General features: G+C 36.2%; 1 protein-coding gene across 1 annotated transcript in view; it reads right to left on the bottom strand.

The window, feature by feature from the left end:
- LOC103750658 (transmembrane protease serine 11C-like) overlaps positions 1 to 22,500 on the bottom strand; it is a 59,273-nt gene extending 36,773 nt beyond the window's left edge. The window contains exons 1-3 of the mRNA XM_008853822.1: positions 22,422 to 22,500; positions 15,988 to 16,103; positions 7,251 to 7,369 (exon numbers count right to left, since the gene is read on the bottom strand). Coding sequence (XP_008852044.1) covers positions 7,251 to 7,369; positions 15,988 to 16,103; positions 22,422 to 22,477 — 291 coding nt within the window. The 5' untranslated portion in view covers positions 22,478 to 22,500. The remainder of the gene's footprint in view (positions 1 to 7,250; positions 7,370 to 15,987; positions 16,104 to 22,421) is intronic.
- Between the last annotated feature and the right edge of the window lie 671 nt (positions 22,501 to 23,171).

Genomic DNA, 23,171 nt, shown 5'->3' with positions numbered 1-23,171 from the left:
TAACACAATTTAGGCACAAACTACTAAAGAAATAAAAAAACCTTTGTTTTATATATTAAATAACAGCTCAGCAACTCAGATTTTTATATTAAAACAAGCTAATTTTAAAAGTTGAGAACTGAAGTGTGGATGAGAGCAATAAAAATACAATTTTTTAACCAGGGAGAGGGTGATGCACACCTTTAATCCCAGCACTAGGGAGACAGAGGCAGGCGGTTCTCTGTGAGATGGAGGCTAGCCTGGTCTACATAGCAAGTTCCAGGCAGCTGGGGCTACAGGAAGACCCTGTTTCAAAGAAAATCTTTTTAGTGAGATTAAAAAATTTCTCCTGTGATTTCTTTCTTTTTCTTTCTTTCTTTCTTTCTTTCTTTCTTTCTTTCTTTCTTTCTTTCTTTCTTTTTTCTTCTTTCTTTCTTTCTTTCTTTCTTTCTCTTGTTTTCTCTTTCTTTCTTTCATTTATTTATTTTTATTTTATTTGTAGTTTTTTGCCCACATATATGTGTGTGCAGTGCCCACAGAGGTCAGAAGAGGGCACTGAGTCCCCTGGAACTGCAATTATGGAAGGTTGTTCACTGCCATTTTGGTGCTGGGAACTGAACTCAGTGTTCTTAACCACTGAGTCGTCTCTCCAGTCATATTTATTTCTTATATCTATGTTTCCTAGTTACAGAAAAGTATACTAGCACATTAGCAATTTCTATGTGTTGCCCTCTGTGATGGTTAGTTTTGCCAGTTTGACACACCCTAGAGTCACCTGGGAAGAGAACCTTAGTAAGATTTTCTCATTGGATTTGTCTGTGGGAAGACCCAGTCCACTGTGGACAGCACCATTTCCTAGGGAGGGGGTCCTGAACTGTGTGAGAGTGAAGAGATTGAGCTGAGCACGAGCATGCACACATTTGTTGTTCTCTGCTCTTGACTGTGGTTGTGATGTGGCTAGCTGCTTCAGGTTCTGCCACCGTGACTTCCCACAGTGATGGGCTATAACCTGGAATTGTAAGCTGAAGTGAACTTTTTCTCCTCTAACCCGGTTTTTGTTGGGACATTTTATCACAGCAACAGAAACGAAATTAGGACAGAGATTAGTACTAAGGAAATGGGGTCACTGCTACAACAAACCTGGTGAGCATGTGGCTTGTATATCTCCATTTTGTGAAAGAGCCTGGAACTTTGTGTTGGAAGAGCCCTTGAGTGTTGTAAGCAAAACTTGGGCTGTTTTAGTGGGGGATTAGAGAACAAGAATGCTGAGAGCAAGGTGGACAATTAAGTCTCATGGGGGTTTGAGGGTAACAGGTTCTCTATGGGAAACAGGAATGGGGGACTATTCATGTGATAGTTTGGCCAAGAATCTGAATGCACTCATCAGGGAGGCCTGAGGAGGCAGCTGTGATCGTTGAGATCACCACCATTGGGATGAATCCTTCTGTGCTTCATCGGGGCAACGGGAAAATATTTCCTCAGGATTAACGCGCAGAAGCTGTTACAGTTGCGGTCACTGGATCAGGCTTCATCTTTTTTGAGCTAGCAGCAGATTTGGAAGTGTAAGCACTGTCCACACAGTACTGGTTTTGAAGGCATGAAAATTGAGCGGTCATTGAGAGCAGCTGAAGCCTGGCACTGTGTGGCAGGGTGGGAGTCCCTGTGGAAAAGTCTTGTAGGCCATTGTGTGAAGCTGTGAAAGAAAACCATCAGTTGCCATAGAGACCCCAGGATATTGAAGATGCAGGGACAGTGGGACATTTGACAAGGACTGCAGACAGAGAGTGAAGCCAGCCTTAGACCAGGAGAGAAGCTGTGTGTGCTACAGGTGGCAGCACTGGAGAAGCGGGACTACCCAAGCCCTTTGGAGCCCAAATTACATTATGTGTCCAGATGCTGGATGTTGCAGCTACAAGAGTTGATATTTGCCTTGCTTTGGTTTTGTTTCATTCTTATTGTTCCTTATGATGATCTGATTTTTCCCTTTGGAATAAAGTTAGTCTGTGCCTTCATATGTTGGAAGTATATCAACTGTTTTTAATTTTTGGTAATTGTCTCTGGTGCAAAATGAGCTTCTTTGATGAGTGGTGACTGGGATATTTTTCTGTAAATACAAGGATACATATTTTGCATATAGTAAGAAATCAGATTAGTCTACCGATGTGACAGTCTTGGGGTTTTCTCTAAGATCTCTGGCCACACCAGCCATGTGTATTAGGTTATGTTTACATTACCAGCCTTGAGTTTCCTTCCTCTGAGTGAGTTTTAGTCAAATTAGGTAGTTGTTGATTGCCCTGAAGGAACGTTGGCAACTGATTGCTGCTAGATGAAGAAGATCTGATCTTCCTAAAAAAGGGACTCTAAATAGGGTAACTAGGCTTAATGGACAGACTTGCACTGGGGAGTGGCTGAGGACACTGACAACCCAGTGGGCCTTAACAAGGATGACAGAGTATATGAGCTCCAGTGTGTGTGGGGTTATGGGAGGGTGCCAGTGGGGACAGAGGTATAAAGATGATTAAGATTGTTTGAGCTGTTCTACATGAAATACACAAGCATTCAATAAAAAAAGAAAAAAAAGTTGGACTGTATTTTATATTATGAAAAAAATTAGATTTTAGGGGACAAGGAGTGAAAGGTTATGACCTAAAAGTGATGTGTTTGTGTGTTGAGTTGACAAGAAGTGAAATATGATGATTAGCTTTGTCAACTTGACACAACCTAGAATCCTCTAGGAAGAGAGTCTCAATGAGTGACTGTCTACATTGAGGGCCTGTGGGCAGGTCTCTGGAGAATTGCCTTGATTGAGTTCATTAATGTGGGAAGAATCAGTCCAGTGTAGCTGGCACTACTCTAGTCAGGGGGTCCTGAGCTGTAGGCACGGAGAGATCATGCTGGGCGCAAGTAAGTGAGCATCCATTTCTCTGCTTTTGGCTATGAATGTGATGTGAGCAGCTGCTTCAGGTTCCTGCCACTGTGACTTCCCATAAAGATTGCTACCACCTGGAATTGTGAGCTGGAATGAATCCTTCCTCCTCTAAGTTGCTTTTTAATCAGGATATTTTATCACAACAAGAGAAATGAAACTAAGATACCCTTAAAGTGCTTCAAATACAAATAATAGTGCCATGATGTTGGTTCCATTTTAAATAAAGCTTGAATTTTCTTAGTTCTTTTATTTCTAGAATCTTAATTCAGAATAATCTCCACTTAATCCATCAGATAAATGTTTTTAAAACAGCCAATATAATAAAATTTGAACTTAAGATATCTTGGAATTCATTCTAGATATTCTGATGCTTTTTGAGGGACATGGAGCTGAATGAACACTAATATAATTTTTATTCAAACTGTAACATTGCTAACTTATAGTAAATGGAAAATAAGCTATTATTGTTACTAATTGTATTTTCTTTTTTAACTCTTTAAAAATTGCGTATTTCTAATTCTGATCAATCCCATAGAGAACCTGTCATTTGGTAGGCTGCATTAAATAGAGGCATATGTCTACAGGGGCCCCTAGCAGGTTCAGGTTAGCTCAGTGGACATTTTATTTGACAATGCTCTGGTTGTATACTTAACTAATGCACCCTTGCTTTTGGACACTCCACTAAATGATTTTATGTGTAAGGTTGGTTAACCTCCTTTGTATGGGTAAACTCAGGACTCCTGAACATCTATAACTCAATGCATTTATATGATGAAAACCATATTGAATTTACTTATTGAATGTTACTTTTACATAATTTGAAGTATGGTCAAGAATTTCTAGTATCTTGGTACTCTATAGGACAAAAAGTCATAGAGTAGAAGCATATTTGAAGTATGATTTTGGGTAGCTGAATCTCTTAGTGTCTTAGTTTCTTTGTATGAAATGGGGACATTGTGAGGATTAAATATTGATATTAAAGTGCTTAGATCATACTAAAAGTAATAAAGCTAATTATTGTTGCTAAGATCTTTGTGGTGGTTTGAATGAGAATGTCCCCCATAGGCTCCAAGTATTTGGACATTTTTCCCCAGTTGGTGGCCCTGTTTTGGGAGTTCTTAGAAGGTGTGGCCATGCTGGAGGAAGCACATCACTGGGGACAGGCTTAGAGAGTTCTTAAGCCTTGCCAGCTCTCCAGCTGCTCTCTGCGTCCTGTGCCTGCTTGATGATGTGAGCTCTTAGCTTCTGCTCCTATTCTAGCCACCTCTGCTGCCATGCCTCCCTGACATGATGGACTCTTGCCCCTTTGGAACAGTAAACTAAATTAACTCTTTCTTTCATAAGTTCCCTTGGTCATGGTGTTTCTATCACAGCAACATAAAAGTAACCAGTACAATCTTGTTTCCCTGTAGTTGTTCTTAAGAAGTTGTGAAATAATGAAAAAGCATGCAGGTTTCTTGACTTGTTCGTTATAAAACCAAATAACTGAACAATGAAAATGTTTTCTATTAAGACATTTTCTTTGTGGTTAACAAACTATCATCTATGGCAAAGCAGCATCTCTTTTGATCTAATTTTTAAAAATTAGCAGGTGTGTTGGAAACTAGGAATGAGAGTTGTTAAAGGAGACTGAAGGAAGATGTGATCACTGGTGGACATGGATGATGGGAGAAGTAAGCAGGAGCTAATTGATTTTAATGAAATGGTCTGAAGTCAGAGCAGAAAGGATAATTTTCTTAGAATTTGTTTTGAAGTATCATTAACATTGCTGTATACTTAGAGTTTGTTCAAAAACTAAAACAACTATAAATGAAAAAAAAAGATTAATGATGCACTAATTTCAGGTAATTACTTTTTAGAACGTCTTTTCTTAAAACTTTTTGAAAAAAGGTCTCCCCATATCCCTGACTGGCCTGGAACCTGCTGTGCAGTCTAGACTGGCCTCAATCTCATAGAGATCTGCCTGCCTCTACCTCCTGAGTGCTGGGATTAAAGGTGTGTGCTACCATGCCCATCCTAGGATTTTCAAGACAGGGTCTCCCTATAGCCCCAGCTGGCCTGGATTTGCTATGGAGACCAGGCTGGCCTCAAACTCACAAAATACAGGACTTCTGCCTAAATCACATTTCAACTTCTGTAATGTCTACAAACAACCTTATTATGTTGGCATTTGAGATCTTGTGTTTACTTAAAGAAACTGAAGTATAGAGAAAGTAAATGATTAATGTCACATAGCTAATGAATTGTTAACTTTAGGGCTAAATAAGGCTCTTGAGTCCATTTATGTCTCTGCATTTTATTATTTTTATTAATATTCATTGTATAAAATGGCTTCATTATATTTTCATGGATTTATATTATGTTCTTTGCTCATTCTTCCTCATTTTTGGCCTCCTTATCCTTGTCTACTGATCCCCTTCCTCTTCCCAAAGAGTCCTATTGTATTTTAATGCCTTACCTATATACTTTTAAAATCTAAATTCCACTTGGAAGCAAAAACAAGCATATTTGTCTCTCTTAGTCTAGCATATTTTACCAAAGGCTTTTTCTTAACTACTGGGCAGTATCCATTTGTTTCTTCTTATCAGAAAGCTAAAAACTCAGAATTTTCTGCCTTCCTCTTTGAACTACTGACTCTGCACGATGGCAAAAACACACCAAGACTTTCAGGATTCTGGTTTGATTAGAAACTAGGATGCAGCGGGATGTTGTAGAAAGATGACAAATTTTAGTCAGATTGAGGGTCTGCAGTTGCTCTATCAGGAACTTGCTTAGGAAATGTCACCACTGCTCCTGAGGGGTCAGTCTTGTTAATAAATCGTCTGAGTTAATTATAGTAGTATCTGTGATAACAGACACTTATGACCAAAGCACACTCAAGACTCTTGGTTGACCTTCATATGTATAACATCATGTTGTGTGCAAATAGTGATAATTTGACCTATTTATTTTCCAATTATTACTCCTTTAATTTCATCCTCTTGTTTTATTGCTCTAGCAAGAGTTTCAAGCACTATATTGAAAAGGAGTGGAGATAGTGGTCAGCCTTGCCTGGGTCTTGATTTTAATGGGAATGCTTCCAGTTCTCCATTTAGAATAATGTTGGGTGTGGGTTTGTTGTATATAGCTTTAATTATGTTGCAGTGTGTTCCCTCCAGACCAATTCCACCTAGGACTTTTAACATGAATATATGTTGGATTTTGTCAAAGGCCTTTTCTGCATCTATTGAGATAATGATGTGATTTTTGTCTTTAGGTCCATTTATATGATTTATTACATTTATTGACTACGTATATCTGCATCTCTGGAATAAAGTCAACTTGGTAATGGTTAAATGGGCTAAGGATCTGCCTATCTTGTTTAACTTTTCAAAGAACCAGCCCTTAGATTAGTTGATTTGTTGTATTTGCTTTATTTCTTTCTACTTCATTAATTTCTGCTCTGATTTTTGTTATTTCTTCTCATGTACTAGGTTTGGGTTTGGTTTGTTCTTGCCTTTCCAGAGTCTTGAGTTGTACTGTTAAGTCATTTATATGTGCTCTTTCTGATTTTTTAAAAATAATATTTTATTCATTATTTTTCATTTTATGTTGCCTGAGTGTATTGTCTGCATGTATGTAGGTGCATCCATGTTGTACAGTACCTGCGGAGGTCAGAAAGGGCATTGGATCCCCTGGAACTGGAGTTACAGGTGGTTGTTAGCTGCCATGTAGGTGCTGGGAATCAAATCTGGGTCCTCTGTAAGAGCAGCCAGTACTCTTAAATGCTAAGCCATCCTCTCCAGTTTCCTGATTTTTAAATATAGGTACTTAGAACTAATTTTTTGACCATTGAACATTAATATAAAGCCAATTTCTAAGCAAATGGTTTTCAGCCTTCCCCCAACAGTGAAGACCTATAAAGTGATTTTTATTTTGGGTCACATTCTCTTTTAGATTGGCCAGTCGTTGCCCCCCTCCTCCTCCTCCTCCTCCTCTTCTTCTTCTTCTTCTTCTTCTTCTTCTTCTTCTTCTTCCTCTTCAAAAGACTAGTTAATTTTATGACCAGAAGTAGCCTGGCCTTAGTCATACATTTTTGAGACAGTACATATGTTATTCATTTAATTTATTAGTTCATTTGAAATGTTGACTCCCATGCACCATAGTCCTTAGGTTTCCGTGAAATGTGTTTCCTTTACGCATTTCACTGTTCAAGTTTTTAGACTGACTTTCTGACACAGCTGACTTTTTAATCTAGAGCTAAGATATTTTTGAGAACTTGTTTCTAACTTAGAAGGTGACTGCTAGTACCTTAACACTTAGGATCATTGCACGGGAAGGGGGGGGAGCATTTTCAACTTACCAAAGTCTCTATCTTTTTATTTAGGTCCATATATTCTTGAGAATATGGTTTTGCAAATTTGCTGTCATAATCAATGTTCTTCGCCTTAAAGCTTATGTGATAGTAGAAAGGTGTTTTTCCTGAGGGGAGAAAAAGAAGATAGGTTTTTTTCATTGTGCATTGTTCAACCACTTTGATTCCAAGAAAGCATTTGAAATAGAATTTGTTCATGAAATGTGAGGTTACTTGACATAGAAATGGTCTTGATGCCCAGTGATTGTGGAAATTGCTTGGGTGGAGGAGTGTTAAATTATAACCTTTCACAAAAAATGTATTCAAGATTTTTTAATGTAAACTTTTAATGTGCCAGTTTTCAAGTTTGGACAATATGGGGACAGATGCGTTATAAAACAAAATTACATTAAAATGTAGTAATTATCTCAGTCCTTGTGATGGCCATATACTACATCTTGGAAAATCAGTGAGATCACAGGATTTCTTATTCACAAAATGCCTAAGAAATTAAAATTAATATGGAGAAAATAAAATGAAGCATGAGTTGACGTCCTGAGCAGTAAATAAGTGGAACAAAGAGATGACACCTGTGAGTTACCAAAATCAATGAAATGGACTGGGAGCAAGGCTGAGCGTCATTGCTGGAATAATTCTAATAGAAAATATCTCTTTTTAATTATTAAGGTCCTTTTGTATGCTTAAGTCTAAGACAGAAGCATACAGAGGGAGGGAAAGGAAAGGGGGAGAAAGAAGGAGAACTAGAAGACAAAAGAGAGAAAGAAGAGCGTTTTGCAATGTTTTGAGAAAATTCTTTGTCAGTAGCTTCAGTTACTTATTTAGTGCAGTCTGCCATGCTTTTCACAAAGAATTAAGTACAAAATAAAATAAGTTAGGCACGGGAATGTATGTGTGTGTGTGTGTGTGTGTGTGTGTGTGTGGTATATGTGTGTGAGGGTGTAGGTCCTCTTGTGTGAGTACATGTGGAGGCCAGAGACTGACATCAGGTTAACTTTAATTGCCTTTCCACTTGCCTTTGAGACACAAGCTCATTGTTTTCTAAAATTACTGTTTTGACAAGATTGGCTGGGCAGAGATCCCCCAGGATCTACCTGTCTCCAGTTCTAGGATGCAAAGGTTCACTGTTGTACCTAGCTTCTCATGTGAGTGCTTGGAATTTGAACCCAAATTTTTATACTTGCATAGCAAGCACACCGTTTTATCACTTTGTTTATTGGATTAAGTCAGCAAGGATAACACACACACACACACACACACACACACACACACACAAACGATACACAATGTCTGGCACATTTACAGTCAGCTGATGGAATGGTAGCATATTTTTGGAAGACAGTTTGGTAATGTTACAGAAGCTTGAAATATATTCTTTTATTTTGTTCTATGACTCTCCCATTCAAAATTTACTCTTAGTATAATGAATTCAACATTAAATTTATGTCTAAAAATGGACTGTGGGTCAGGATGCTACATTATTCTGACTAGTAGGATTATTGATAGTCTCTAATTGTTATTTGTTTTTCTGTATTTCTCATGTATCTCAATAAATATATTAATTAGAAAAATAATTAAAATTTTTTTGTACATTTATTTTGTGGAGGGAGGGCATGCATATACCATAGCATTGTTGTGGTTAGAGAAACTGTGGAAGTCAGCTCTCTCTTTCTACCATGTTGGCCCTGGGGCTTGAACGCAGGTTGTCAGGCTTGGTAGCAAGCATCCTTACTTGATGAGCCATCTCATGGACCCTGGTAAACAATTTTTAAAGGAACTTTTTTCTGTAATTACTCAGCTATTGATTTTCTAGTATTTACAGTTTTGACATTTGATTTTAAATATTATGTGTACTATTTTCTTGTCACAGGCTTTACTCAGGACCATTCTAAAGAAATACATTTTTTGTCATTACGTTTTTATTTGGACAAATACTGCTTAACTTATCTTTAGAAATATCCAGTTTCTGCTATGATATTGCTTGTCTAGGTACTACAGGGGAAAGACTTTGTAGCTCTTTATCCTGTTAGATTACTGATTTCTGACTCAGAAAGAAGTAAATTGAGTGTTACCATTTGCATTCATAGGAACTAATGGATGGTAAAAGGGTCAGTTCCAGTTCTTCAAATCTAATTTAGACTATGGGAAGAAAAACCTTAGGACATAATATCTTCTTTAAATGTTATTTTCATTCTTAAAATGGTAATTTTTTTTCAATTAATCAAGGTCACATGATGGGTAAGGGTTTAGAGCTTAAAGAAGACTTGGGTCCTCACTAATTCTCTTCTTTACATTTAAAAATTACTTTGAGATAATCAGCAATTGTTTTTGGGAAAGTGCATTTAAACTGATTGCTTAGATAGATGTCAATGAGCTTATAACAAATGGAATTTCATGAATTCTTTTCATTTTGTGTTTGGCCTTATACATGTACATGTGGACTTATGATTAAGCCAGAAACACTATAAGTGCCCTTCTTCCTGCATTTTTTCACAACTGGATGTCAGCTTGGTCCTCAACTTCTGCTATCCACGTTTCAGACTTGTGAAAGTAGTGTTTTACTATGTTCTCCCAAATAGGCCATTGGGAGTTTAAAATGCTCTTTACAGAATATATTATTAAACTTGGCATTGAAGAGGCACCCTAGGAAAAGTAACTTGCATATTTATAATTTTGGCACTTAGACACAAAGCAAAAAAAGATGAACCACATAAAAGTGAATTTGGGAAGGCATTGCTTTTGCATAGACGCCTAGATTTTTGCTTTCATTTTCTGTTTCTTGAAACTAAAGTAGCTATTTGTGGAGGAGGAGGAAAGGGGTTAAAAGTTTTCACTTATGAGTAGCATAATAATATTTGTAAATAAATTAGTGAGAAAGATTAACTTTCTCCAAGCATATCAGGAAAGTTTACAAGCAATCTCATGTCAATTTCCTCACCAATTCCTCACAAACTAAGCTGATGTAATGTAATACCCACTTCCTGAGACATAAACTACAAGCCATTTCTTGTCATTCTTCTCTTTTTCTATGATGATACAAGCTCTTATTTTTAACAGAGCAGGTGCTCTCATAATATAAAACCTGCATTTTGGGGTCTCTGTTTTATCTAGGAGTGATCCAAATGCATCTGTCTTCTGTCAAATGGAATGAAAAATATATTTGGAGCTTCCAAGATGTTTTCTTATTGAGAGAAGTCACACTTGTTTTTCTGACTGACTGGCTGGAATTTGTAAAGAGTGGTTTTAACCAGCTCAGGTGCCTTGGATATTATGGTGACCTTGACAAAGTTTATGCACAGCAGAGCTACATTAAAAAAGGAGCGTGGGTCCCTGACACCTTGAAATGACATAGTGAATCTTGATCTCTCACCCCTGAACCTCCATGGGTCTTTTAAAAAATATTTGATTTATTATTTTAATTTATGTATATGACTGTATTACCTGCATGTATGTAAGTGCACCTGTGTCATGCAATGCCCATGGAGGTCAGAACAGGGTGTCAAATCCCTTGGAACTGGAGTTAAGAACAGTTGTTAGCCATCATGTGGGTGCTGGAAATCAAACCTGGGTCCTCTGCAATAGCAGCCAATGCTTTTAACCCCCGAGCCAGCTCTCCACCACCATAATCTCCATATGTCTTAATCTTATATCTTTATCTGTCTTCCTTAGGGCCAGCAGTTCTCAATCTTGACTGTCCACTAGAGTTACCTGGAAAGCTTTGGATGTTATGGGTTTTACTACAGGCAGCATCTTTGGGAATAGGGTTTGTATAAAGGTATTTTTTTTCATATTTTTAAGAAATAGAGAAATAAAATTTAATTTTTATTTTTGGGACAGGGTCTCCCTGTAGCCCTATGTAGACCAGGCTAGCCTCCATCTCACAGAGGTCTCAACTTCCTCTGTTTCTCGAGTGCTAGAATTAAAAGTGTGTGCCACTGTGCCAGGCTTAATTTACTCTAAATTGACAAAATAATTGTAAATATTTGTAGGATATCATTTGATTCTTTAATACATCTATATTTTATAGTGTTCAAATCTGGGTAATATATCTATTTCCATCAACATCATTTCTTTATGATAACAATATTCAAAATCCTTTTATCCTCATCTTTAAAAAATGGACATCATATCACATTGCTTTGAAAATTTGTATCTCTACAATCATAAATTGGTGCAGCTCTCAGACCTCATCAGAGTTTATTTGTGCAGTAGATTGCAGTTAATGCAGAAGCTCATAACTGGTCAAATGAAGAGAATAAATATCTGTGGTGCTCAACCACAAATGAGACATCTATATCACCCCCTTCCCTAAGGTTCAGGGACCATTGCAAATGATGGGACAGAAAGACTGTAAGAGCCAGAGGTCAGGGAGGACCAGACAGAATCAGTGTCTTCTGGATGTGACAGGACCATTGCAATCATTAAAGCATAGTAGCTGTGGTTGCAAGCTGTGGTTGCCTAGCCGAGTTATTATTGACAGCTGATGACTTCTGTGGCATGGAGAGTCAGTTTTCTTTAAGGATATGACCCTTGACTGGTCAACCTTTCTCTTACAGATGGCCCCATACCCATGAATATATGGGCAGCACAAATTGGAATAAGTAGGCTATTAAAAAGAGGAGGCCACAAAGTTAGAAGCTGTAGAAGGGTGGGTGGTAGAGCTGGGAGGAGTTGAGGGAGGAATGGAGCTGACTATGATCAAAATACATTGCATGAATTCATGAAATTCTCAAAAAATCAATAAAAATATTATACTAAAACAATAAATGTACAATACGTTATCACAATATATGGTCATCCGACTGTGCAATAGAACACCAGAATTTATTTCTCCTATAGAACTATAACTTGGGACTAGTTGACTAATATGTAATACCACCGCCCCCATCTCAGAGGAATTGGCAATTGAACTTAGATATTCATACATGCAAAGTAAGTGTTCTATCATGGAGCTATATTCCAAGCCCATTTAGCAGCATTTTTGTAAAAAAAAAAACAACAAAAAAACCCAAACTTTTGAAAGTTTTTCAAAGGTGCAGTCAGGGTTAAAATTCACTGGTCTAGAACAGGAATTTCCAAACTGTGGTGGGAAGGATCAAATCTAGTCGGGTTTTGAGTACTCTATGAACAGAATAGTTTGCATTTGGAAAGGTTGAAAAAGACAGAATAAAAATATTTGGTGATATATGAAAATTATATGAAATTCAAACTTTAGGGTCCAAAGTATTTATTAGAAAACAGCTATACTTATTTACTTGCTATATAAAGCACCTAGATTAATACCTGCTTTTAAAAAGTAGTCACTCTCTCCCTCACTCAGCAACAATCAGTCTCAAATAGTTCTCTATCTAGTGCTGGCCCACCACCTATTTCTCACCTTCCCTTTGGGCCCTTGTTTAATTGAGCTGATATGGTTCCCCTGCTCAATGCCACCAGTGCTGCAGGCTCACATAAGCAAGCCTCCAGTGGCCTGGAAGCCTCCACCTCTCTGTGTTCATGAACCAGCCCTGGATCTTACAAACTTTCCACCTCCTCTTCTGCAATGGTCCCTGAGCTGTGGGTGGGTGAGGACGCATTTACACTGAAGGACACTTGGGTACAACCATCTGAATGAATAGGACTCATCATGTATGGCAGAATGCATAGGGTTTGGTGGGGGTATAGGGGGAGGCATGGATAGGGGAGGGGGTCTGTATTTGAGTGGGAAATGTATGAAATTTAAAAAGCTCAATAAAAAAGAAAAAAAGCAGTCACTCATTAAATGTTGATTCTATCTGTGCAGTTTTAGACATTGTTATCATTTTCTCATTTTATTTAGAGTACTAATTATCTTCTTGAGAAGGTTAACTAAATAGAAAACATGATTACGATTTAGTAGTAATCGAAGTGGAGGTAAAATGGTATTCATGTGTGAAGACTGTGCTTTGGTTTTCTCAGCTGTCTTTAGACAACTACTGACTCACGTGAAAGAATAATTGCTGTGAAGATATGACTATTTCTGGGTTTGGAGTCTGGGGCAGCAACTACAAAATATTTAAACAATGCCAACAGATTCATTCAAAAGAACACTGTAAGTCTGTTTCTTCTGGTCTTTGGCTTCCTCTCCTCTTCATTGCTGGAGATGTCTTGACTACAGTTATTTTTTAACGGATAAATTTAATCTCTATCCTACTTGTTTTACTCCTTCCTCAACATTTAGGCACCTAGACTCATCTGCCACTTCTTTATCTTGAGATCTTATTAATTCTACAGATAGTTTCTTGGTTAGGATCTGAAAGTATGGACCTTTATTTTTCTGGAAAGTCTCTACCTGCTCCATAAGTAACAGTTTTATAGTGTCTGTCCAAACTCTAGCTGTTCAAACTTTCCATGGGTACCGCCTTCTCTTTACACTGCTGAACCATCAAGAACCCATTTCTATTTTTTTAAAGATTTATTTTTATTTACATAATTTTATTTATTTATTATTTATTTATTTGTGTGTGTGTGTCTATGTGTCTGTGTTAGTATATGACACATGTGTGTAGGCACCTGAGATCAGGAGAGGGAATTGGATCCCTTGGAGCTGGAGTTATAGGTGGTTGTATGCTGCCAGATGTGGGTTCTGGGAACCCAACTTGTGTCCTTTGGAGGAGCAGCAAGCACTCTTAACCATGGAATCATCTGTTTAGCTCAAGAAACCACTTCTTATCTTTTAGATATTCCATGTGTGAGTCAGACTCCACTCTGTTGTATTACAAAACCTGCAGGTGTCTTTGAAAGGTGACTTTTGAAAGGTGACTTGTCTTTTTTTCTTTTTCTTTTTCTTTTTTCTTTCTTTTTTTTGATTGGTCTTTTTTATGAAGCCCATCTCTTAGCTGATGTAAAGGGGGAATACCATTCATTCATCACACATTGGGATGGTGATAATAGTATGAGAAATTAAAGCACATCGTTTTCTAAAGATAACCTCTTCAAGTTCTTTCGTACCTCTAACTTCTGATACCTTGATTGAAGACAATGAATTCAGTGTCTATCGTTTAAGTGAGTACTTCTTATTCATAGTTTTATGGGCATAAGTCATGACTGTAACTCAGTTTAGCAGTGTAACAGCTGGCATTGCAAAGTGTCTAATAGGTGTATGTGGAAGATGAAGCAGAGATGATTACAAATCCTAGTCCCTGTGAGAGCTGCCTCGTATTTCATTCTGCACATTTTTTCTATGTCTATGTCAGTGTGCTTTTCCTTTTGTAAACTGAAATGGGTGTTGGTTGGGTTAGACAGACTCTTTCAAATGTAAACATCTTCTTTTTGGAAAATACTACCATGTTTTTGAGCAATAGCTTTCAATTTGTGAGTCATGAGTTATATAAAATGGGAGCATAGTGGCAACAGATGATTCCAGGGGAAAATGTTTATTTGAATGTCAATAATTGTTCTTATAGACTTAATAAACTATGATTCCTATACTTGTATGGATTTTTGGTTTGGAAGCACAGGTAGATGTAATTAAATAAAAGTTAATTAAAAATATTACATTTACCATCATTTTTGGTCTTCCTGTATTTTCTCAATAATGAACTACTCTCTTATTGGAATGTAGGAAGAAATTTCCTCATGTAGAAGGAAGGACACATTGAATGATCTCATTTGTCTGTGGAAGCTATGAAAGTTGAGCCGATAAAATTAGAGAATAGACGAGTGGTCACTAGTGACTGGGAAGTGCAGAGAAACAGAGGCTAGAAACAGGCCAGATAACAAGTATGCAACAACAGTTAGGTGGAAGAAAGCCTTAATATGCTGTAGCATATTAAGGACTGTTTTTTACAAGTATATATTTCACTAAGAACTAGAATTTAAAAAAGGAAGGTTTCAAGAACAAAGGAATGGTAAAATTTAAGGAGTTGGAAATGATAATCACCTTGATTAGATCATTAAACATTATGCACATATATCAAATTTTCACATGGCACCTCACAATATGTACCATAAAATAAATCTGAATGATACTTAAGAACTTAAAATAAGAGCACGACCCAGAGAACTTGACATGATATGCTATTTTTAAGAGAAATTAAACTTAGTAACTCCATAATTTTTCCTGTTTTATGTAAAATATATGTGGAAAAATTTGTAGACTTATTATTCCTTCACTATTCAATACTAGAGATGAGCATATATTTAAGGAAGACTTTTATGGGTAGAAAATATTTTATAGAGAAAAATGTAGTCTTCAGAGTAAGAAGTTTTATTTTTGTTGTAAGAAATCTCAGATGTTTATAAATAAATCTCAGCTTTTATATTTATTTGTTAGCTCATTCACTGCCTCCTTATAGAATTATTGTGTATCAAGTAGGACTGTGTTTATTCTATTCATTAGTCTCAATCCAAAAACCTTTCCCAAAAAGAAAAAGAAAAAAAAAAAAAGCACAGCAAATCTCTAGTCTTAGAATTCCCTGAGACAAATAAACTTTGGAAGTGATGGGAGTGTTCAGTATTTTAATTGTAATGATGGCGTCATGACTCATATGCCAAAGCTCATTAAAATATATGTTAAATGTGCAATTATTTCTATGTCAGTTATTCCTCAATAAAGCTTTAAATAGTAGTGCAATAAATGTTAGTGACTACAAGAAAAAAAATGCAACAAAACTTCATCTGTTCCCTTTCCTCCTCAAATTTCCTAATTTTCCCAGTATGAAGTCAACAAATCCTTGTTACTGAAAAGCCAAACGTAAAGGATACTTACCACAGGTGACAAAATAGCTAAGGAGTCCAATGACTACAGCAGCAATCACTGCTATCAAGACACCCAGGGTGATCTTTCCACATCGTGTGAGTTTTATTTTTGTTTTTGACTCCGTTCTTCTGAGTATAAGGACAGGAGAGTGTCAGTAAGAACTTGATTCTCAGAAATGTTAAGCGTAAAATGTGTTATTTTACATTAATTATGGATTCAGTAAACTGATGAATTTGGAAACAGTATAGAATTAGTAAATATAGTGCTTGGGCTGCTTCTTTTTCAGTACATATGCTGATAATAAGTCAATATGCATTAATTCCTTCAAAAAGTAGGTTATTTTACCATGTGCCAGGCAGTACTATAGGAACAGACATCTCTGGCCTTACACAACTTACAATTTACTGAGTAGAGAACAAAACTAAAATATAATAAACAAATATAATACTTAACTGGTTATAAGGTATTATGTGCTATATAAAAAAGTAGATCTGGGAAAGAAGATCATAAATACAAGCTTTGTGTTAGGTGGAGGTAGTGGGAAACTGCATGCTATAGAATGGTCAGAGGAGACATATCAAGAAGGTAAAATGTGAACATAGTTAAAACAGGTGAGCAAGCTATGCATGCTGTTATCTGGAATACGTCAAAGAGTGTAACGCAACAATTGCCCAGAAGTAAGTGTAGGCTTGCTATGCAAGATTGTGTAGGTGGAGCTGTGGATGAAGAAAGAGTAATAAGAAAGGAAGGGTGAGAGATATCATTGCCCCACTCTTACTGAGCCTTGTGGGTCATGATAATTTTGGTTTTTCTCTGAGTGAAATGGGGACATTGGGCAGCTTTAGCAGAGGATTGTGATGGTTTGACCTAATGTTTTGATGGAATGCCTCTGGATGTTGTGAAGAATAAACTTCAGACGGTAAGTAGGAGAGGCACAGGATATCACTAAAATAATTAAAGCAGAAGATGGTATTGCCTTAGAACAGGGTAATAAAGGTAGAGAAAATGAAAGAGGTTGAAGTTTGGACATATTTTAAGTATAGAGTTGATGAAGGTGTCCTGATGAATTGCTATGGATGGATGGGTTGGAAGAGAAGAATCAAGGATTATTTCTGGGTCTTTAGCTGGAAAGCTTAAAAGTTAGAGTTGTCATCAGGTGAGGTAGTAAGGCTGTTCATAGAGTAGTATTGTGTTTAGGAAATTCATTAGGTATTCAAATGATGTGGGTTAGATACACAAGTTTGAAGTTTGGAATAGAAGTGTGGGCTGATCATACTTACTTGTCATTCCTCAGCATATAGATTAGAGTCTGGCACGAGATAAGAATACCAAGGGAGTGTTAGTAGAGAAGATCAAGATAGGTTCACCAGCTGTACTTCCTCATTAGGATATTAAAGAGAGAAGAAGACCTATCAGATACCCAGAGGAAACAATCAGTGAGGGATGGGGAAAACCCAGAGAACGTGGCATTCTAGAGGCCAGTGGAGGTGAATCAAGGATGAGGAAGGGGCTTAGCTGAGCTAGATGATACTTAAAAAAGAACAAGGAAATGAGGATCAAAGCCACTAGATTAACATTCATTGGTGATTTTACAGAAAACTTTAGAAGTGACATGCTTGGAAACAGTTTTGAAGAGAATTGAATTGGAACTAGAGATCATTACCACTGACCAACTTTCAAAGAACTTGCAAAAAGTGGAGCAAAGAAAGGGACTCTACATGGAGGTAGAAGTGAAATACTGATTTTTTGTTTTGAAAATCTGAATATGCATAAGAGACTAGTTTAACAGACTGCCATATTTCTATCACATAGATTTAAGAACTATTAACATGTTGCAATATTTACTTCATTTTTCTGCAGTATCTTAAAGTAGCTATAATGAGGTAATTATATCATGACATTCACCGTAAGCAATTTATATTCCATCTAGAAAATAAAAGTATTATTTATCTGACCACTGATATACCTAGTGAAACTACCATTAATTTCTTAATATCTTCTATTACCAAGTTCACATATAAGTATCTCTACTTGGTATTAAAATATCTTTTACAGACTTTTGTTTGAATAGACCTAAGATAAAAATCCCCAATTGCGTCTGATTGTTGTATGTCTCACTGAACAGCTTTCATATGCTGCCTTTTCTTTATGGCATTGTCTTGTTGAAATTACTGGGCAAGTTATCTTGTAGAATCTTCTTCCTAAGAGAAGGGATTTCTGCATTCTTTTAAGTAAAATGTTTCATTTTAAAGCAATTACAGACTTGCATGCAGCTGTAAGAAAGCATATAGATCCCTTGTACCCTTTAAACAATTTCTCTGATGGTAATCTACTGCAATATCACAACCAGGATATTTACATGCATATAGCTAAGGCACTGAACATTTCTATCCTCTCGTGTCCTTCATGCTTCCTTTCTAATAACTTAGTCCACTTATCTTCCTCTCTCTTGACCTCCTTAACTCCTAAGACCATCAATCTGTTTTCCTGTCTTCTGTTTCTGTACTGCAAGAACATTATAAAATGAAATCATACAATATGCGACTTCTGGGGATCTGCTGTTTTTCACTCAGCTCTGAACTGTATTCATTATTATATTTACAAATCATGATGCTGCAAATTTTAGGCACTAAGTTTATCTTGGAAACAGTAGTTAGACTGAGTGAGAGAATATACATAGCTTTATTTATCTTAATCTATGTGTGTGCCTGTGCATGTGTGTGCAGAGCCAGAGATCAGTGTTGGGTGTCTTTATCTCATTCCACCTTTAAAAAAAATAAATCCAATTTTATTTTATTGACATTAATTTTAAAAACCTAATAAATTAGGTAGGGCCCTGGTTTCCTAGGACAGCATCTCAAAGGTTCTGAAACGTGTAACCTTCTTCTCTAGCCCCGGAGAAAGTAACCCAATCCAAGTCCACAGCTTCAGAAGACTGTCTCTTCAGTTCCACTTGTCTTTTTAAAATTTTTATTTATTAACTTACTTTTATTTTATGTGTATGAGTGTTTTATTGCATGTATGTAAGTGCATCATGTGCATGCAGTGCCCATAGATGCCAGCAAAGGGAGTTGGATCCCCTGGGATTGGAGTTACGGGCACTTGTTAGCCACCATGTAGGTGCTGGGAACTGAAACTGGGTCCTCTGCAAGAGCAACCAGTGCTCTTAGCCACTGAACCATCTCTCCAGCCCTCCACCTTAGTTTTTGAGACAGTCTCTTACCCAACCCCCAACCTGGAGTTCCTGACCCAGCCACCACTGTGATCTGCCTGTTTTCACTTCCACCTCACTGTGATTCAGGATTACAGGCGCTCTGCCCCCAAGATTGGCTTTTTGCTTGTGGCCGGGTGATCTGAACTCAGATCCTTATGCTTGCATAGCAAGAACTTTATCTATTGAGCCATCTCCCCTGCCCTTTAAAATATTTTAGAATAAACTGCCATATTATTAATAAATCAGGAGGCAATTTTATTTTAACATATTATGTTTCATTATCATAAAATAGTATTTTATTTCACACACCTATAGAAGTGTCTTTAGAAGTTAAATTAGCTTATTGTGCTCATAGGTTTTGATCATTTTACATTTTTTCCTTAATATATGTAAAGTGAAAAACTGTACAAAATTAACTTGTTTTGTGTGCTTTATGTTATGTATTAGCTTGGGAGAGCTGCCGTCACACATTATGCAGACTGTGTTCCATAACAGAAAGATATTGTTTCACAGTTAGGAGTCTGGAAACTGCGAATAAAATTCTGACAGGTTTGGATTCTCCTGAGGCCTCCATCCTGACTTGTAGATGGTTGTCTTATCCCTACATCTTCTCAATGTCCTCCTTTCATACATATCTATTTTTAACTCTTGCTCTTATAAGGACAACAGCTGTACTGGATTAGGTTCTACCCCAGTAACTTCACTTTAATTTACCCTTTTCTAAGTATAGTCATATATACGTATCAATGTATGGGGTAGACAATTCAAATCATTACAAATACTTTGTATTTTCTATTAATACTTAATATTAATATAAGTTAATGCTAATATTTATAAACATCAGAATTTTGTATTAATACAAACTAATATTTTAATATCTATATATGATATAAACTTTATGTACTATACTCTATGTAGTTTATATACTATATCTATACATGTATAAAATATGCTTTTATGAATGTGTGTAAGATATTTCTAACATCTATTTTGATTTTTATTTGCTAACAAAATTAAGTATCTACCAGGAAACCTACTTTTTTAGTTAGTTAGTACTGAGTCTATGAAAAGATAATTTTTCCTAAAGAAACAGTATTAGTTAGGGCTCCAATGCAGGTGAAATGTCCAAGTCTTACTTTTTAGCAGTTTCATCTTACTTAAAAAAAAAGATTCTTGTCATTTAAAAAGTACTTTGTCCAATAGTTTGAACATTGCACACACAAAAAATCAGTGTCTCTCAATGTTTCCATATGATACCTGTGAACTTTTGCAATTGGGGGAAAAATCTATGTAACGTCCCCTCCCCCTATTTTTCCAGATGGAGTCTTGCTCTGTGACTCAGGCTAACCTTGCAAATCTGGGTTCAAGAACTCCTGCTTCAGATGGAAAACATTTATTTCTCAGTCTGATCAACTCATTTGCTGAATCTAGACTAGTGTTTAAATTTTTGAATAAAGTGATTGACTAAATGATATGATAAGCCCTGGTAATTTACTTTTCTGTAGGAATGTGTGCCCTAAGACATTTTCCTCCATACTTTATTGGTAATTGCTTGCATATTTTCCTTTTACTCGCATATCTTGCAGTGGAATAAGTCCCTCCCAATGAAAGTGAGAATAATGAGAATTCAATGTGGCAAACAATTGGGATGTATTTTTCTATCCTTGTCAATTGTGTTCTTATAATAGATTGAGCCATATAAAATCATGCTTCTGTAAATAAAAAGTAGATATTCAGAAACCATTTATTGTTTGACTACAGATTTCTCTACAAAGTGATAAGGAAGTAATCCTTAAATACAAGAATTTTCTAATAGGGAAATGTCATTTGATTTCCAACATCCTTAAGTAATATTTTTGGAATGAGAGACTTCCTAGTCAGGAACTGGAAAATAATTTGCAAATCATCCATCCTGTTTTTCCAATTTTAAGGAAAGGGAATCAACCAGTAGAACAATTTTTCCCATTAAACTGAAATTAAGTCTTGGACAGGAGTTGTAATAAAAATAAATACACTTCATTTGATTTTAGTAACATGTTAACTTTCCACATGTGTTTTACTAACTCACAAAGTGTATATCAGAATCATTCAGGTCTAATAATGATAAGATTAATGCCGTAAAGGATTATTTATAAAGAATATAATGGAAACTATGGCCTGAAATTGATTTGTACTTAAAATTATTAATTCATTGAGATAAAAGAGGTCTGTTTTCACATATTGCTCAGATATTATTTATGAAATCTAAAATATCGATTAAGTTGAAATGAAAGATATACATTACTTAGATCTGAGATTATTTTATGTTTTGATCAATGAAATTAACAATAACTTAATTTTATGGAAATTATTTCTATGTTTCTCTAACAGTTAATTAGGATAAATATTAACATGAATGTGAAAAGCAGCATCATTAAAGTTGTTCTTGGGAAGTTATAACTTATCAATACTCAAACTAAAGACTTGTATAAAAATTTTATTAAAAATATAGTGCTTCTCAATGGGTTTATCAAGGTCTGCATAGTGCCAGAAAAGACTAATATGTATGTGAACACTTATCCTTAAGTTTATCCTTGTGTTTAATTTTAAAAAATTAAAATGCAAAAGTTTTAGCCCACTTGTGTGTGTTGTTTAAGTAGTCAGCGCATTTCTTTTGCTTCCAGGCCAATTGTGATCTGATCAAATGACATTGATAATGGCAAGAAACACAATCATTTCTTCTTGTTTTGTCTTTATTTCCAAAATAAATTTAAAATCATGCCACTAAAAAATATAGAGTAGTGAAGCATTGTGGTATTCCAATAATTGGAAAATAAGACTTCAACTGTTTTTAATCCCTTCCTAAGGGGACAACACCACAATGCAGACATAAACATTAAGGTCTATGTCAGCCCACATCATTAAGGACAGAAATACATACTTAGTGTTCTTTCTATGTTCATAGTGAATTTTTCTTTTTCAAGATAACACTCCAAACATCTTCAAATTTCAGCAATTACACACATACTGGAAAGATTTTTCAGGAAAATTAGAGTAGACTTGAATGGTTTCCAACTCAATCATTTTTATTTCCCCCCCTTTTTTTCTAATTTGTATTGCTCCTGTTTCCACAAGATCATTGAGGGAGCTGCTCATTTCTAAGAACTTTAATATACAAGTTGAGCAGCTAACAAATTTAGTCCTTCCAGAACATGGCAGCCACCCTGCTGTCCACCCCTTTTACACTCACCTGTTCTGCAGGGACGTCCATGCCTCCTCTCTCCACCGAGGCTGTCCCTGTGCCATCTTCCCCTTGAGTGCTGTGTGGCACAGTCATTCTCCACTTATTTAGCTTACAAGATTCTATGACTTTTATGTGTTTTATGATAATGGCATAATGATCATACTTAGCACTTACACAACTTTTCATCTTCAAAGTGCTTTCTAAACATTTACTAATTAATTTAAAAACATTAGTAAAATATGAGCTGTATGCCACTCCAAAAACAATAAATAGTCACATTTCCCCAGTGAGGGAAAATTTTAAAATTGAGTTGTGGTGCCTAAGAAAGCAGTAGAACTGACTAGTTAAAAAGGAGTTTTGCGTTTTTCTGCATTAGAGACAAATTGCTTCTTCTCGCTCCCAACTTAAATTCCTTTCCAAAAATTATAGCCATTTATTTTTGCTTGTCTATGAACAGCCATTGGCTCTTCAGGCTCTAACCTTCCATTAGGGTCTGAATGATTTCCAACCCATAACTCTCTTTCAACCACGCATTATCCTTTCATGAATTCCTTCCTGAAATTTTTACTGCCACTTTAATGCTAGTGCTTGTTAAAGAATGTCTGATACCCTGAAATCTACAGGGTGTTGATTTTTAATTAAAAGATATATATGTTTAACCAGTAATTTTTTAAATTTTGAACAGAATTCTAGCCTTTAGTAGCCAATTTTGATATTGATGTAGAGGCTAGATAGGACACAGCTTAACGTCCAATT

The sequence above is a fragment of the Nannospalax galili genome, unplaced genomic scaffold, assembly GCF_000622305.1.
Source record: "Nannospalax galili isolate Female #2095 unplaced genomic scaffold, S.galili_v1.0 scaffold547, whole genome shotgun sequence".
Classification (NCBI taxonomy): Eukaryota; Metazoa; Chordata; class Mammalia; order Rodentia; family Spalacidae; genus Nannospalax; species Nannospalax galili.
Note: the sequence above shows the minus strand (reverse complement) of the source record. Positions and strands in the feature narration are given on the sequence as shown.